The sequence below is a fragment of the Choloepus didactylus genome, chromosome 16, assembly GCF_015220235.1.
Source record: "Choloepus didactylus isolate mChoDid1 chromosome 16, mChoDid1.pri, whole genome shotgun sequence".
Taxonomy (NCBI): domain Eukaryota; kingdom Metazoa; phylum Chordata; class Mammalia; order Pilosa; family Megalonychidae; genus Choloepus; species Choloepus didactylus.
In genome coordinates, this window is record NC_051322.1 from 55,222,174 (window position 1) to 55,239,285 (window position 17,112).

Genomic DNA, 17,112 nt, shown 5'->3' on the forward strand with positions numbered 1-17,112 from the left:
TTGCAGCCCCCAGTGGACCCTCCACCCCATTCCAGATATGGCCTTCGCTTCAGTGGGGAACCCTGATTCTAAACGCCACGGATTGGGAGGGAAGATGTCATCTCTGCAATTTGTAATCCATAATAGAAGTTTCTTGGAAAGATAGATTTGGAAATGCCCAACCAGGTTCTCATACTGAACCTGTGGGTGCTTAAAACCCCATGGTTGTCGAGATCTCCAACATTTACAGAGGCTGGAGAACCTTACTCCATTCCTTTTGTGTGATTTGTGTTTATTAAAAATCTTCAGCAGTAGCAAGCCATGCTCTCTAGCAAGGATAAACAGCCTTTTCAGTGTTTGGAGACTTTCTCCTTCAGATGACTACTGGCTTTATGCCAAGAGGAAGAGAAAAGAAAAGAAAAGTCCCTGACCCTTGCTAAGAACTCAGTCCAGCAACTTGAAAACATCCCTGATGAGAGCTGTGTCCAGCCATGGTTTGCCCTGCTGGTCCACTGCTGTGTGGATTAATATTGACCGTTGCACTGTTTCAGTTCTTGGAGATGGTTTCCCCATAGATTTAACTTTAAAATAGGCTACATTTGGTGCATGCTGCATGGACTGTCCTCTTTTGATTTTACGAGTTTGTGTGTATTTTGTGGGCAGTACTCAAAGGTACTGCCCACAAAATACCTATGAGCACTGCACACAGAATACCTACGAGTACTGCACACAAAATACCTGTACTTCCACTGGTGCCAGGAGTCCCAGATGTGAGGGCATTAATAGTAGGTATTTAATATCAAACAAGAGAAATTTTAATCAGAGTGTAATAAATGCATCCATCTGATTTCACCAATTAGTTTTTTTTTTTTTTTTAATGGGGCTCTATAATATAAGAATACGTAACTATTAAGAACAGTTGTTTAAAACATGAACTTTGGATCATGGATGTATGACTTCTCTATGACTTGGGCAAATATAAGGCAATTATTCCCTCTTTTATGTGGTCCTTTTCCTGCATTTTGGATATAAGATACACAATCACATTTTTCCTCTCAAAATAAAGGATAACTTTTGACTCAAGTTTCTTGCCACAGATAAGCTGGCAAATAAGACAGCTACTTTATTAATTCTTGAAGTGCCAGAACATTTTAGTCTTTTATTCAGCAAATAATGAAGCCAAGCACTGTTAAGTAAATTTGGCTAATCTGCTATGCCATATTCATAGAATTTAATATACAAGGGAATGTAGCAAACATTTGAAACTCAACTGGAAAGCAATATATTTTGTTTTGGTGTTAGTCTCAAATTTTGTTCTGGTGGCATTGGATGTAGGATTAGCTAAGTATATATTTCCCATATTTATTGAGTACCATTTATGAACCACGTACTATTCTAGGTACTTGAAACACATCAGTGAGCCAAACAAATATCCTTACCCTCTTGCAACTTGCATTCTAGCAAGAATTGATGGACATCCCCAAACAATTCTTGACACTCTCTTGGTATTCAGATTTCCTGTGTGCGCTGCACCTGCCACTTTTTAATAGGCAGACATCAGCTGAAATGCATTCCTGAATTGGAAACATGCTATTTTCAATCATATTGTACATCTAACTTATTATACAAAATAGAAGTAAATTTTTTTATACTGTGTATGCTCAGACCCTTTCTGTTAAGGCAGAAAACAGGGCAGCAGTAAAGTTTAAGTGGTGATTTTTTTCATGTATTCAAGCGAATATAAACAAGGACAGAAGTAGACTGTTCAAGTAAATGGATCTTTTCCATAGAATACAGTGGTATATACTGAAGTCAAAGCTTTATATAATAAGCTCACTTTTTAAAGCAGCTCTAATTTCTAAACAGACTTAGAGAAATATATTTCTTATTTAGTTGGTCTCCATCCTCACCCCCACCCCTATCCGTACCCTTGCCTTTTATCAGGGCTAACAGATTTTTACAAAGTAATGTGTGCCATTTTCTTCTTTTCTTGGTAAAATGTTTTTTGGGATGGGAGGTGGGGATCTCAAAGTGATTTTATAATCAGTGCCCTATTAGAAACCTATGTGTGTGTGTTTAATAGAAAACACTGATTTCAAAATTTTTACCTTTAAAGCTACTTACTGGCACTGTATGTTTTCTCTAAGACCTCAACTACAGGCTCCATGTTTAGATTTGAAAAGAAAGAAGAACTGGAGGTGCCAACATATTGGTCAGGTTCAAAGGGAAACTTTAGTCCATGTGCTTAACTCTGTTTCCCACTTGTGCCAAAATATCCCTGCTAAGTCCCCACAGTTGGAGGGAAGCCACCCTTTTGGTGGATTGTTTGTTTTAATGTTTATTGTTTGCACAATGTCCCAGTATTTTCTTCTAGATGAAAATATTCTAATAAGTACTTCACGTAACTGATAATAATAGCCAAGGAATTGGACGATGTTGCATCTTGGAGCAACTAAAATCACACTGCCTGATGCTCCCATCCCTACCCACCTGGACCTCCTGCTGGTTTCCAAGCTGCTGATGTTTATGGGCTCTAGGCAGCCCCTGGGCTCTTTAAAATCTGCTGGGTACGATACAGCCTACCCCAGTTGAATCATTTCCTGCTCCAACCCTGCTGATAATGAGAAGTTCAAGACAGGAAATAATAGTGTTGACTTCACTGGCTTTGCTTATAAAGCCCAAAACCTAGTAGCCTTTAGACCATTAGCCTCAAACAGGTAGCAACCGAGTTAAATGCAGAATTGCACCTAGAAATTCTCCTAGAAATAAGATGCTGGCTCAGACAGATGGAATGGACATCATTTTGCATTTCTTGAGATACCTAAGGGTTAGGTCCTTGATTGTGGACAGTCCAAGTTGAGGTGTTCCCAAGACCCTTTCTTTCTTGCAGTGAGGGCATGCTTTTATCCCATGCTCCTCTCTGCTGCCACATTTAAAGCAGCAGACCTTCCAATACTGGCAGCGAGAAAACTCCAAGAAGGTGCAAGTGTCCATCTTTGGGCAACATTCATTTTCATGCTAAATTGTTCAAAAGAATAAGGGCAGAACTTTTTTAACTGGTGTGACAAAAGGGCTCACACACTATTCAGCATTCTCAGATTCTGCCTTACTTTGGGGGCTAAATGAGCAATCTGCTGGCAGACTTTGAAACCTAAGTCATATTCTCCATTGCCAAATTAGCACCTCAGTGTGTTTATGTTACAGTTGTGAAATATGTGGAGTGTATAATACAAAAAATTATAGTGGCCCAAGTGCTCTGGACCTAGAAAGAATTTGATGGCTGTGTGCATGGCAAATTACAGTACAGTCTGCCTGTTTTTCCACTCTTGGTTTCTAGGGTGAGCCATCGTAGCCGAGGGGTGAGTTTTGTCATGTATGGCTTTTCTTTGTTACTCCTCAGACCCCTAGCTTATAAATGTGTGCTTGGAAATTAACTCAGGGAGGAGGAGAAGCAAAGTAAAGGGAGGAGGGCTGGGAATTGGTTGAGGGCATAGTTTTCTTGGATTTAAACACAATATATAAGGATATAGTGGTACACACTTTCAAACTGGAAAAATAACAACTGCAGGGCATTTGATTCCTCTGTTTGGATTCCGAGGGCAGAGTTTATTCCCCTCAGATCAGAGCTTTTAAGTATGGCCCCTGCCACATGATGATTTACCAGGAGGGGTTTGTATCTTTGGACTTCAGCCTATAGATTTATGCAGTGGAAGAGGCTGAAGGACCCTTCTGGCCAGTCTCGAGGGTAAATGAGAGAAGGAGTTCTACTTATAAACCGTTACAAATTGGTCCTCAGTAATGGCTGTAGAGTTGATCAGACGATGTAAGGGAGCCCCCAGTGATTCCTGGGATAACAGCTGCATGTAAGTCAACCACTGAACATTTGCTTGTAGCTGCTCTAGATTTTTTTTTTTATTGAGGGAAAAGGCATATAAACATGGGACGCACAGTCTGGAGGCTGCTTAAAGGGTTTCTCTTGTTTAAAGCTTATATTGAAATGTCAGTGTCTTGTGTTAAACTAACAATTGCCGTGTTGGAGCTCATACATGAATTGTGCTAGAGTATCCAAAATAGTAACTGTTATTTTTTCTAGTATAACACTAACCTAATAATAATTATGTAGGTCCAGGATTTATAAATGTGGAGAGAGAGAAAGTATCATTCATTCCCCTTTGAACTGGCCTCAGACAAGCAGATTTGATTCTCAGAGCACGAAGTGATGTAAATGATTATCACGTTTCCTGCTAAGGGGTGTCTTGCAATTATGTATTCAGACGCACTCCTTTGAAACATTTAATATTGGAGTAAATATTTACATTAGCATCAGTCTCTTCGATGTCGACTTGATTCCTGTTTACATTTATAGTCACACTTATTATCTAACTGGAGATTAACAAATGGAAATATTTTCGCTGAGATTTCTATACATGTGAAATAATTTCTCATTTATGCCCATAACATCCCTGACCGTTACTTAATGTAGGTGATGGGGACAAGAAGTGACGGCTTCCAGCATGTATTTGGTGATGAGGATTCTCTCATCTTTTCTGACCTCAGGCCCTCAGTGCTGGGCTCAGGCTCACTTCTTCCTAATACAACAGAGAGGCGTTTTCTCCTCAAAAACAGGTTTATACTGATAGGTCCATGTTCTCATTCAGTTGACTCATTTACACTTAATGCTTTGTTCTCCCTTTCCTTATGCTAATTTCTGCTTTCACATCTATATGGCTAGAATACTTTTTAAATATAATGCTCAGAACCAAAGTTTTTCTATACTCCATATTAATGCTTATTTTCTAATATCTTAACTTTTTGCTATCAATTTCTGTGTTGTAATCAAATTTCATTAATGGTGTATAAAAGAAGTAGATTTGTTTTTTCTTTTAATTTCAAAGCAGCTTACATCGGCAAAACATGCTCATTGTAGAAATTCTGGAGACTATTAGATAAGGAAAAAAGAGGGAAAATATCCGAAAGTTTCATCCATAGACCCCATCTATAACTTCATAAAAAAAAAATAGGTCTGCACAAACCTATTGGAATATTGTAATGGCTATAAAGTCAATTGACTTCAAATTTCTTTTTAATAAATGAGACAGACTGTATTTTCCAATTATTGTCAGCTTTTACCTTTCTGGAGAACAGATAATGGTCATTTTGATTGAATTTTTTAATCTTTTGGGCACCTTTAAGAAGAAGGACAGGAGGGAGCAAGGTACAATTTGTGGGTTTGTGGGCAAAATCCTGAGTCCAAGTCTTAAGCTCACCTGAAAGGAGAGGTTTTGATCACGTGACCTCATGGATGTTGCCATGTTATCCCATGCTGGTCTTTACTTAACCATATACCAGATAAGGGAAAGGAAAGACAGAAGCTCAGCTTTGAAAGGAAAAGGGGCTTAACTCAGCCAGATCCCCCAGTACTAAGGGGTTTTAGAAATTTTTTAAAAAGTAAGACACTGCTCTTAGCCACACAAGCTGAGTATAGCATGTATGAAGAAATGAAAAAAGTTATGTAGGGACTGAAGGATAAAGTTATAAAATTCTTATTACAAAGAAGTATTACTAGTTTTTCTTTACTATCCTCAGTTCCCCTTCCTCAATTGAAAAAATACAAAATGCATTATACAGACAAGTTGTAAAAAAATGTTTTGGGTTCCCTCTCTCTCTCTCTTACTCATTATACACATGACCCTGTGGTAATAAGCAAGTGTGAGGATGAGGAAAGTAAAGAAAGGCAAGAGGTGTGGGGGTACATTCACTGTCTAGCTTGGGGTATGCTTTGCTTATTGAACAGTTGCTATGTAACAATACAGATCTATTTTCTCTCCTACTCAAATAACTAGGAAATCACTTTATTGGGAAAGACCTCACTGGATAGCTTACTAATAAAAGACAGGTAGAACTTCCAGTATTTCTTTGCTATTTCAATGTGCTTTGTAAACTGTAGAGTTTTGCACATACTGGATGCGATTATGATCATTGCTTATCACTTGGTGCCTTCACAAATAAAGTGCAGGACTATTGAAAAATAGGTCTGCATTAATAATGCATAAATACCTTCATGATTGTATGTCATCTTTTTGTGAATGTACATGACTAAATTTGGATTGTTTTACATTTTGGAATAGAAATTCTCTTTTCTTTGGATAGAAAATAAAAACTGGCAAGGACATCCTTATACTCACACACATATATCTTTTTTTTTCTATTATTTTTTCAAGCAAGATACTCATAGTCAAGAAAAGGTAAAGTCACATTAAAGCGCATCCTAATTTGCATAATTCACTTTATGTTTGTGTAACAGTAACTCATTATCTCCAAGAAAACCTGCCAGGTCTGTATGTGTTATTTCATAAATATTGCAAATTTAAGAATTCTGGAACAAATGTTTACCTGATCACGCCCACAGGCAACATGTCACATAGATATAATGGGGCTAGGTAAAGATGAGACTATAGAACTCTGGGTCACCATTCTTACTTCCAAAATAGAAGTATGTAGCATTGAGGAAATGGAAAAAAACTCTAATTTGGCAAATATTTCTGATGATTAAATTGCAGACCCAATTCCCTATAATAAATCATGCTTCTTACATTTCTTAACATCTAAAATTTGGAAATGTTTTGGTGACTTTAGGATTAAAAAAAAAAAAAGGAAAAGATGAAAAACCCTTGATCTTCTATAATCCCTAAAGCTTTTTGTATAACCCCTTGTCATGTCAGTATGCACAATTAAACTCCCTCTTACATAATTATAATCAAGGAATTTACTGAACCACCCAAATACAGAGTAAGTTTTTATCTCTCGTGAAATGTAGACAGTGCTGGGTGGCTTAATTAGTGCTTTGCTTCTCTTTTTACAAATTCCAGTCCTCTGCTTCTAAAGACTCATACTTCTGTGAGAAGAAAGATTAGGAATACAAATAGAGCAATTTTACTCCTAGTTAGCTAATAATAATTCACTTTGTAATTGGGCCTTTGTATCGCCAGTAATATCAACTGGTGAACAGCTTACGCATGCATGTTTTCTTTGAATGAAAGGAAATAACTTTGGAGTATAGACTTGTTACCATCACAGTGTGGATGTGTCTTTTATTCCCTAGACCTAGAATATCTGATGCAGACGTTCCTTAGTAGCATTTTGAATCACTGCAAGTAAGAGAAGAAAAAAGTATAACTTGGTGACAAGCCAGGTTAAATTGAAGCCTCTTACCCCTTTCTCTGCCTAGTAAGTGCTCTTGGGAGTAGCTGGTGGATGCCCTATCATATTTATTAAGAGAATGGAACCCAGAGCCAAAGGCCTGGGTTCAAATCCAGAGTTTTGGCTCTACCAATTTCTGGCCCTTGGGACTCAGAGCAAAGTTACTTAAACTCTCTGGGTCTCATTGTTCTTATCTGTGAAATGGAAATAATGGTAGCACCTAACTTGTCAGGCTGTTTTGAGAGGAATTAATACCTGTAAGTACCTAGAGCAACTGAAACACAGTAAGCACTATAGAAGTGTTAGCTAGGTTGTTAGTTCCAATGCTGCTGGCTTCCATTACTTACAGTCACAAGATGAAATGAGTTAGGATCATCCTTAAATTTTTAATTTCAGAAATATTTTTTTGGTACCCTTAGGCCACCTCCACCCACTGCAAATCGTGAATACTACCTCCATGACCACCAATGTTCAAATGTCCATTCATGTCTCTGCTCTCAAATCTTCTAAGTACATACCCCGTATGAGGTTGCAGGACCTTATGGCCCCCACATACTTGAGAAATATTTTTAATGAGAAGAAAAGGAATATCAAAAGAACACTTTATATAAAGTGTTCTTTTGATATGTACATGTATATATATACATGGACATATATATGTACATATATATACATGTATATATATACATGGACATCTATATACATGTATATATATACATGGACATCTATATACATGTATATATATGTGTGTGTACGTATATATGTATACAAATAAACTATCTGTAACATGAACTATACACTTTATATAGTAATTGTTATTACATCAAAATATTTTTCCATCGTCTTGTTCCTAAGCTGTCAAAGAAAAATCCAGGACTAGTCAAAAGTGAACCTGGAGCTTGTAAAAGTGCCTTTGGAGAAAGACAAATAAGAGACTGAATCATGGTGGGGAGTTGAAACTGTCTTACCAAGTAAAGGGAGCAATGAACTGAGAAGGATATGGGGAACAGGAAGTAACAGTAGAGAAAACAGCATTTATCAGGTACTATGAGCATTAATAATATTTCAGAATTGCTAGAAAATCTAGGAAGTAGAAAAACAAAGTCTATATCAGTGGGAATAACACTGAAAACCTTATGATTAAAAATAAAAACTTGTAGAACCTTCTAGATAAATGAGAGGAGAGGCACCGAGGAAGAAACTACAGGAAATAGCACTGGAACAGAGAAAACATAATGTCCACTATTCTATGGGTCCTTTATTTTAGGACTTTGGAAGTATACAGCCCATAAAATTCTGAAAAAAAGGAAATGCTTCATTACTGATATACCGGTTATACTTTAGAAGCTTAATAAAATGCATTAGCCCAGAGATAAAAATCTGACTTCTGATTATCTTTGGAATTTAAATTCCAGAATTTTTTAATTGACATAAATTCGTAAATAATGTGAAATAACCAGAGCCCATATATACTGCTACATATTTATATTAGCCAATGGAAATAGTTTAATGTATGCAATGACAGTTAACTCACGGTCTGTTAAAGGTAGGATGGGTTTCAACTTTTCTGTTAATGCATTTTCCTTAACAGATGAAGGCCTGAACCACGAGTGCAAACTCTGCAGCCAGACCTTCGACTCCCCTGCCAAACTCCAGTGCCACCTGATTGAGCACAGCTTCGAAGGCATGGGAGGCACTTTCAAGTGTCCAGTCTGCTTCACAGGTAGGAAGACCCCCTCAGGAAAACTCGGGAGAGTTTTGTGGCTAAATCATGTCTTTCCTGCCAAAGCATACTTCCCACTGCTCTCTGGCCTTTTAAGGATATTACCTCAGTTCAATTTGGGGGAGGATGTTTGATTTCTGCATATTAGCATTATTGATTGCGGCCTCCTTGAAGACTCAAATGTGCAGGAAGGTTAACTGTCAGGATGAGCAAATGGCATTTCAAGTACTCTCAGAAATTTGCACTTTTCCAGTTGGAAGACGACATCCATGTTCTGTCCACTTTTTTCCTCTCAGTGTTAAAAGGTTACCAATGCTAAGGCTGCCTGCACAAAGCTGCTTTTTAATCACAAGACATTCACCTAAAAGGGCTGCCGTGTGGTCAGGGCATGTCTGTTATTTAAACCTGGGGAATTTTATAGCACTTGCCACAAGAAATAGAAAGATACTAGCCGATCCCTCCCCAAATTCTTTGAACTAGAAATTGGATTAGATGAGCATTTATTTCCTATGAAGTTGGGTTTATAGAGTAGAAGTTGATAGAAATTGAAATTTTAAAAAGAAACGTTTATTAGATGCTATAGCAGTTTACAGTTTTAAGCAGAAAAAAAAAAAAAAAAGGTAAATCAAAAACTATAAATTGAAGCCCATGGGAGTCAAAGTACAATCATACACATTTCTGGTGCTCTCTCAACAATGACAAAGCTATTTTGGAAAATCCTTTGTGATTGTTTTGCATGTGTCTTATACTCAGTGGACAAAGGCCCTTAAGGCTAATTTTCCTCCTTGTTTCTCAGGAGAAACATATATATATATATATATATATCCTTCTCTCAAAATTGACTTTTTTGTTTGTAGAGCAAAATTCCAATCATTGATTATTTATCCTCACTGCATTCAGCCTGTAGATTTCTGTTCTGTAATAATATAAAACGAGAGGAGCCATGTTCACAACACAATTAGCAGAAGCTGTACCTGAGTGTGATGATGGCCTGCCTTTTGGCTTTTTGCCTTTTGGCTTTTTGTCTTCATTCATTAGTTCCATCAGCTACTTCTTTTTATTTTGGAACAATTTTTTTATTCTATGTTATGTTTTTACTCTAATGTTGCATATATCTTAAGATACAAAGAGTCGAGAGTGTGGATTATTCATAAAAGCTCCTAATAAGTCTTCATAGAAGAGGGCCTGGTCAAAGGGCATCTCAGGACTGAGAACCCTAATAAAATAGTTCTTTGGTGTTGTAGCCAGAATTCTCATAAAATGTGTTAAGTTGTATGGAGATTAGTTGCGAAACTGTATAACAAGCCCATTTCTTTCATGTCCATGTGGGTAAAGAAACAAAAATGCTTTCATCGTAAACGGTCTGCACAGACCTGAATTGTTTGTGATATATCTTAAAGTAATTTTAGAAATAACAATTTAAAAAAAGGGGGGACCTTCCAATATAAAGCATGTTGTGTGGGAATGGAAATCTGAGCAGTTTTTTAAGGTAATGAGAAATGTGATTAAAATGTATGACTCACAAGAACAATATTCTAATATTTTAGGCTGGCTGGCAATTAGAATAATTTTAATGATTAGAGTGGAGTCAAAGTCAAATGCCAACATCTTTAATAAATCCTTTCCCTGCCTATACAGATTAATATTGTAGAGGCAAACTTTTTTAGGTCACAGTGCACCAAGCATCCATCAGAAGTCAGTTCTGCCAACCCAAACACTGCCTCTGGCATATACAATTTAATTATTAATAGTATGTCTCCTAGGTAAACTGTTACACAGTCTTAGGGCCTTGTTTTGTAGTCATTAAAATTGAACATGTTTATATTATTGAAACCCTTGCATTCAGTGTGTAGACTGAGTTGATCTTAAAGTATCCAAAGAGAATTTACCTGCCGTTCTGTTTCACGTTTATAGACAGTGCCCCAGAGTAGCTGTGGGATATAATTTTTAGCATTAACACATTTAAATAGAGAACTGTTTGCTAGCTGTAACTTTAGGCAAATACAATAAACAGGGTTTGGGCATCTATGATTTCTTAACCTGTGGGTTGCTGAGAAATGAGAGTCAGTCCTGTTCAGACAGTGCTGTACATTTGACAATTTTCGGCTTTATTTTTCAAAGATTATAGGGAGCAGGGCCTCTGTAAACCTTTACTTTGGAGCTGTTTGGGTTGAATTAGGTGCTCGGTAGAGTGCATTTTAACAAAAGCCAGAGACCCAACCATGAGCAAACGTGGACTCAGCTCTCCCCAGGTACCAGGCAGTAGTCACACCCATGAGGCGTGCCATTCAACCTGCTCTGTCTGTTCATGGGGAGTCATTGACTGAGGGCATTTCGGAAACAAAATGACCCAAAGTGCACCATTCTTTTATCATTTCAGTGTTTGTTCAAGCAAACAAGTTACAGCAGCATATTTTCTCTGCCCATGGACAAGAAGACAAGATCTATGACTGTACACAATGTCCACAGAAGTTTTTCTTCCAAACAGAGCTGCAGGTAATGTCCCCACGAGGAGGACTGGGATTGAACTCGGTTGCTCTTCTTACAGGAAACATGGGCATTTTAATCTGGATTCACAGTGTCAGTCACCCTAGGCCACCATGATGCTTTGTGTGCACTGGTGCAAAGGGAAAATTAGAGGCTGGATTAACAGACACCAAAGTAATTTTGCCTCTGGCTGCTGTCAGTCATAAAAAGAGCTAGAACGGTCCTGGTAATTGGACCTTCTGACCCAGCGTGAAAGACGTAGGGGTCAGGTTTATTGGACTGTGGGATCAGAAGCCTCACTTGCCATGGCCCATCCTCCCAAATGTTGGTTTATTCATGTTCTGTTCCCACTGGGCTCCGAGCTGGATGGATGTCCAGGTTCATGTTGTCCTGAGGGGCTTGACATTGGAAAGGAGAAGGGAAAGGAAGCCACATTCTTGTCCAGCATGTGTTACTTCCATTTAGTGGAATAGAATAATGATTACTTAGCAACAGCCTTATGCAGTTGAAATTTTTGGCACCCTAAGACATTGGCTTTAATCTTGAGTGTCCAGTTTGCTGGATGTGTGTGGCCTTGGGCCGGTCCATAACATCTGTGAACCACAGAAATGAAGAAATAATAACCAAACTTAAAACTTACAGGGTTGTTATAAGGAAAAAATGAAATAATGGGTGTGAATATAGTGTATAAACTATAAAATAAAGTAAAAATATCTGGCTATTTTGATTATTCTTAGTAATAGACTCATAGTTAAAAATTTGAATCAGAGACCTGAACTCTATTCCCGAAATGTCACATACTGAAAAGGGAAAAAAATTTTGTTTTTTTCTGATGTTTCATCTGGAAAATGAGTATGATAGCTTACCCTCATTTTTCTGAAGGAATGATGTAAGAGTAATAAGCCTTTTGCTTTTAAATCTTGTTGGTGTCCTTGAAGAAGAATGGATTTGAACTCAAAATAATATTTTGTTATTACAAGAATTATTATTGACAAGTTACTTAGTCTTCAAAGATTTTTTTTTTTTTTTTTTTTTTTTTTTTGCACTGAGTTCCTTAAACAACAATGGAGGAGCTGCTCTGGACCAAGGGGCTCAGCCCCACCCACTGCTCAGTCTCAGACCCCACACTGTGGACCCTGGGGCAGCTTTGTGCCTCCTTGAGCTCTGGTAAAGCTGGATTTATGTGAATTACCTGTCAAATTTTGCAGTTTATCATCCCTATTATTATCCTATAAGCGAACAAATGGCAAGTTGAGATGAAATTTAAAATTATGTTAAAGAGTGGGTGAACTCATTTAATTGTCATGTTATATCAGTGGCCCAAAATTGAAGTTGCTTTCTTATTTTTTTATCAGTTATAAAAATAATTCTACTCTGTCATATCTGTTGGTGAATTGAATATAGGCCAATTAGACTACTATGAAAGGACATCTTATTAAAATAATCTAAATTTCTGTTTGAAAAAAAATAGTATATCCTTATTGAAATAGGTATCAAAAGATAAGTCCTTTTGGTTTTTGAATCTGTGAATGACACGTGATCAGTACACCTGGTGATCCTGTTAATTAGTATGTGAACTGTGAAGTTATTAACAATAACTTAAAATCAAAGTTGCAGAGAATGCCTTCTATTTAATGTTCTTGAAAAACAATTTGCAACAGAATTCCTTTTTTGTTCTGTAGTAGATTCTGATGCAACCAACCTGATGGTAACTTCAGTGTCTTTCATTAAAAGTGCTCAACAAGATGGCAGTCATGGCCTGTGGCCCATTGCAGAGCACACAAAATTAAGCAATAAAACACATCCAGTAGGATTCCAGGTTTCTTTTATGGTGTACTTTAGGGTTTCATGGAACATACACTGTTCATTCTTTTCTACTGTTAGTATAGACTAGTGGTTATTAAACTCCTGATATCAGGATGCCTTTACACTCTTAAAAATTATGGAGGGCCTCAAAAGGCTTTGGTTGGTGTGGGTTATTATCTAGCAATATTTTAGTATTTAGAAATCAAAATAGAGGAATGTTTTAAATACAAGAATACAGAAGCACCCATTTCATTAGCTGTCAGAGAGATGACTTAATCACATGGCATGCAGCCTCTGGAAAACTCCACTGTATACTAACAAGATAATGAGAATGAAAAGGACAAATAACATCCTAATATTATTATGAAAATTTTTGACCTTGCAGATCCCTAAAAGATTTTGGAGACCCCCAGAGGTCCCTAGGGCACACTTTGAGAACTACTATTATAGATGTTATAATACAGAACACACAGCTCTTTACAAGTGTTTATGAATTTATGAAGTCAAGCGCTTCTTAAAACCTTTCTGACTCATTCCTTTAAATTGTGATCTGAGCCAAAATAAGACTTGACTCTGTATGTCAAAGTTGTGGAGCATTGTTTTTCCATGTCCACAACTCAGAATTCTATGTATTTGGTCTTGATGTGAATACTCAGGCTCAATGTATGTGTCTTTCTTAGAGAAGAACCATATTTATGGTTAGAACATGATAATTACTACAAATCTGAGGTGAAATATTGACTCCAAAGTCAGTATTTCACAAAACTAGTATCCACAGTCTTTGGAATACTCAAGTTGGTATTTTCTAAATCCTCCAGTAAAAGCAGTGGCTTTTAGTTTCAACATATTGAGAAAAATGAATCAGAGTTAACTTTGTGTTTTCTTGTTTTGAGAGTATTTTTTAAAAATTTTTATGTTTTAACCTTTGGGGTTTGCAATCCTCTGCATTTGTTTTCATGATCCAAATTACCTCCACACCTGTGCTTAAAGGAAGGAATTAATGTAATTTTAAAATATTGATTTCTTTTATTTCTGAATAGGGATGCTAAGTATGCAAAAATCGTGCTCTCGTTTTGTTCATTGCTAGCATGAGGGGAAAAACCAGTTTAGAGTAAGGTAACAATAGAAAATGTAATCTGAAAACAAAATATTAACACAGTACACAACTGAAGCCGTTTCACTTTATTAGTCCACTGTAGTTCATGCCACGGTATGTAAATTTTAGGATTTATGTACATGTCAAACTTCTTGAGTTCACCCATTTTTTATACCACTGAAGTTCAGAAAGACGAAGTATACAGAGGCTATAAAACTATAAGTGTCCAGAACTGAAACCTTATTGGATACTTTAAAGCATACAATTTATTTGACTCTTGCATCAGGATGACAATAGTAGGGAACATTAGGGATAAGCCCTCCAGATTTGCCTAGTAACATCACTTTGGTGTTTGTTTTAATGGTATGTAAATGATTTCATGACCGTAATTGACATTTCTTTTGCTATTTATACCCAGTTAAAACAACAAAAGCATTTTTGTGGATGGAAATGCCTTTCCAGGTGTAATATAAGTATAGATACCGATATAGATGCAAGTATAAGTATAGAGATAGATAGAAATAGAAAAGGTGTGTTATTTTCATTAGCATCACCTACGAGACCCATCAGAATTCAAATAATTCATCAGTATAAGCTGTCCCATCTTCAGGTGTGAAGCACCCAGGCACCTCCTTCAGAAATCACAGGCTCCGATTCCTTTTAGGATTAGCAACGTGAAACACTCCACCTAGGGCTCCTTTGGCCAGTGTGGAAGCTGTTCTTCACACCACCTCCAGACTTTGCTGACCAAAAGTAATAAACGCCAGCCCAGAGATTTATGATTTTATATAAGTCTTAGCAGGACATAATGTTTTTCTTTTGGTAGAGTTTTCTCCCATTTTTGCAAGGAATTCTATATACTTCAAAGGCCCCCTAGCATGCTGTTAGGGAAGATATGCTTGGAAATAAGAGTCCAGTATTTGAACTAAATGGACATTTTATTATTATTTTTAAAAATGAATGAATATGTTGAATGTTTCACATGTTTTTCTAATAGACCTCAAAACAGCTTCGGCAGAACTTAAGGAAGCTGCTTGGAGAGAGGGATGGTGTGGTCCAAGAATAATATCCTGCAATGCATATTTGTATCCAGAGTGGTTTATACAGGTGTGAGCAAGTGGAGTGTTTGTAAAAATCCTGTTGAATATGCCACTTTCTTTCTATCCACTAATAGCTATTTAATTGATACCTCTTCTAATTCAATGACTGTGATGAAATCACTCTATTGCGTCCACGTAGAAAGTTTCTGTCAGACGTCCATTGATGAATTTAATAGACATTGAGGGAATCCCGGAGTTGGAGGAGGGTGGAGGTGTGGGCTTAGATGGACTTTAGACCCCAGGCTTCTACTCTGTTAATTCTTTTTGAATCAAAGATTATTTTGATAGTTAGACCTTCCCTTCATGAAGTCGTCAATGTAGTGTTTTCTCACATTCAAACTAGAGGAGCCATTTGACATTCTGAGGGATAGCCAAGACTTTAAGATATCACTGAAGTGTGAATGTGTAATTCTCTCTAAAGCTGTTTGATTTTGTTCTCGAATCACTTTTCCACCAAGTCACCTGATTTTGAGTCACATTTTTCACACCCCAATATAACTGATGCTCACGTGTTATGGTAATATACGTGAATGACAGCATATGGGATGGGGCATGTAAGACAACAGTGTAGCACTGAGTGTGGCTGCTGAGTGGGTGACTGGGCTGCTTGCTAGTAACTTGGCTCCTTGTCCTAAACTAACCTTTCAGTAATCTAATTCAAATCCATGTCTCCAATTATTAAATAGTATATGTTTAAGCATTTAGGATTCCTTGTTAATAGTCAAAATCATAAATGCTATATACATAAATGCTAAGTTTCTACTATCATCCCAATACTATTATTAGGTATTAGGTGTTTTTAAATATTTTTTAAAATATAATTTAAGCTTTTAAAATTCACCATGGTTCTAAGCACTCTGTGAGATACCAAAAATAATTAGAAATACATCATATTTACAGCCTACCAGGGAAGATAAGACATGCATATGAATAACTCTTATAGGAGGCCATATGTAATAAATTTTTATAGGTATTCTGAGATAAGGTATTTCTTCTCCAAGTGGGAGAATCAAGAAAGCCATCATGTGGAAGGCATTTGAGCTGGTTTTGATGGATGGAGATGATTCAGATATCTGTGCATGTGGGAGACGAGACTTAGCCACCCCAAAAATCCCAAATCACCTTTTTTGTTGATTGTGGTTAATGGAAAAAAAATTAAGGAGGTGTGGCCAAGACAAATTTTTATCCTGCTCCTCCATAAAAGACAAGGTAGGATCTGGATGTGGTTTGGAGAAAGGTTTGTTTGGGTTTATTTTGTTTTCATATTTTCCTCCAAGTCAAGATGAAATCCCTTTTTGCAAACAGAGAATAGAAAAGTACACCCCACACTCAACAGCGCGTTCCAAAGAAGCACCTTTACAAGCTATGGTACTTCATACCTGTCTTCTTTCCAGAACTTTTTTATTTTTTTTATTTTTATTTCTAACAGTGCTTCAGATTTCTTTCCTTATTCCCACTCCAGCTGTAAAATTTGAAACCCTGTCCTTCCAAGCCTCTTATCATCTGGTCATTCTTTGATATACCCCAAGTTGGAAATATTTGCCCATCACCAGCTCTGACCTATTGCAGTTCAATAATGATGATTTTGAAGGAAAGTCAGTGTTGGGAGCTTGCTTACTTCCTGCCTCTTTCTAGCCGTGGGTTGTCTGTGCCTGGCCACTGAGCATTCTTTTTCCTTAGACACATTGTGCCTATGTGTGTCAACTATTCTTGGGGCTGAA

The 17,112-nt window shown here is 37.1% G+C and overlaps 1 protein-coding gene across 4 annotated transcripts in view; it reads left to right on the forward strand.

The window, feature by feature from the left end:
- ZNF521 (zinc finger protein 521) overlaps positions 1–17,112 on the forward strand; it is a 305,063-nt gene that overhangs the window by 265,515 nt on the left and 22,436 nt on the right. For all 4 annotated transcript variants that reach the window (XM_037806057.1, XM_037806054.1, XM_037806056.1 and 1 more), the window contains 2 exons: positions 8,771–8,902; positions 11,283–11,398. In XM_037806057.1, the coding sequence (XP_037661985.1) occupies positions 8,771–8,902; positions 11,283–11,398 (248 nt within the window). The remainder of the gene's footprint in view (positions 1–8,770; positions 8,903–11,282; positions 11,399–17,112) is intronic.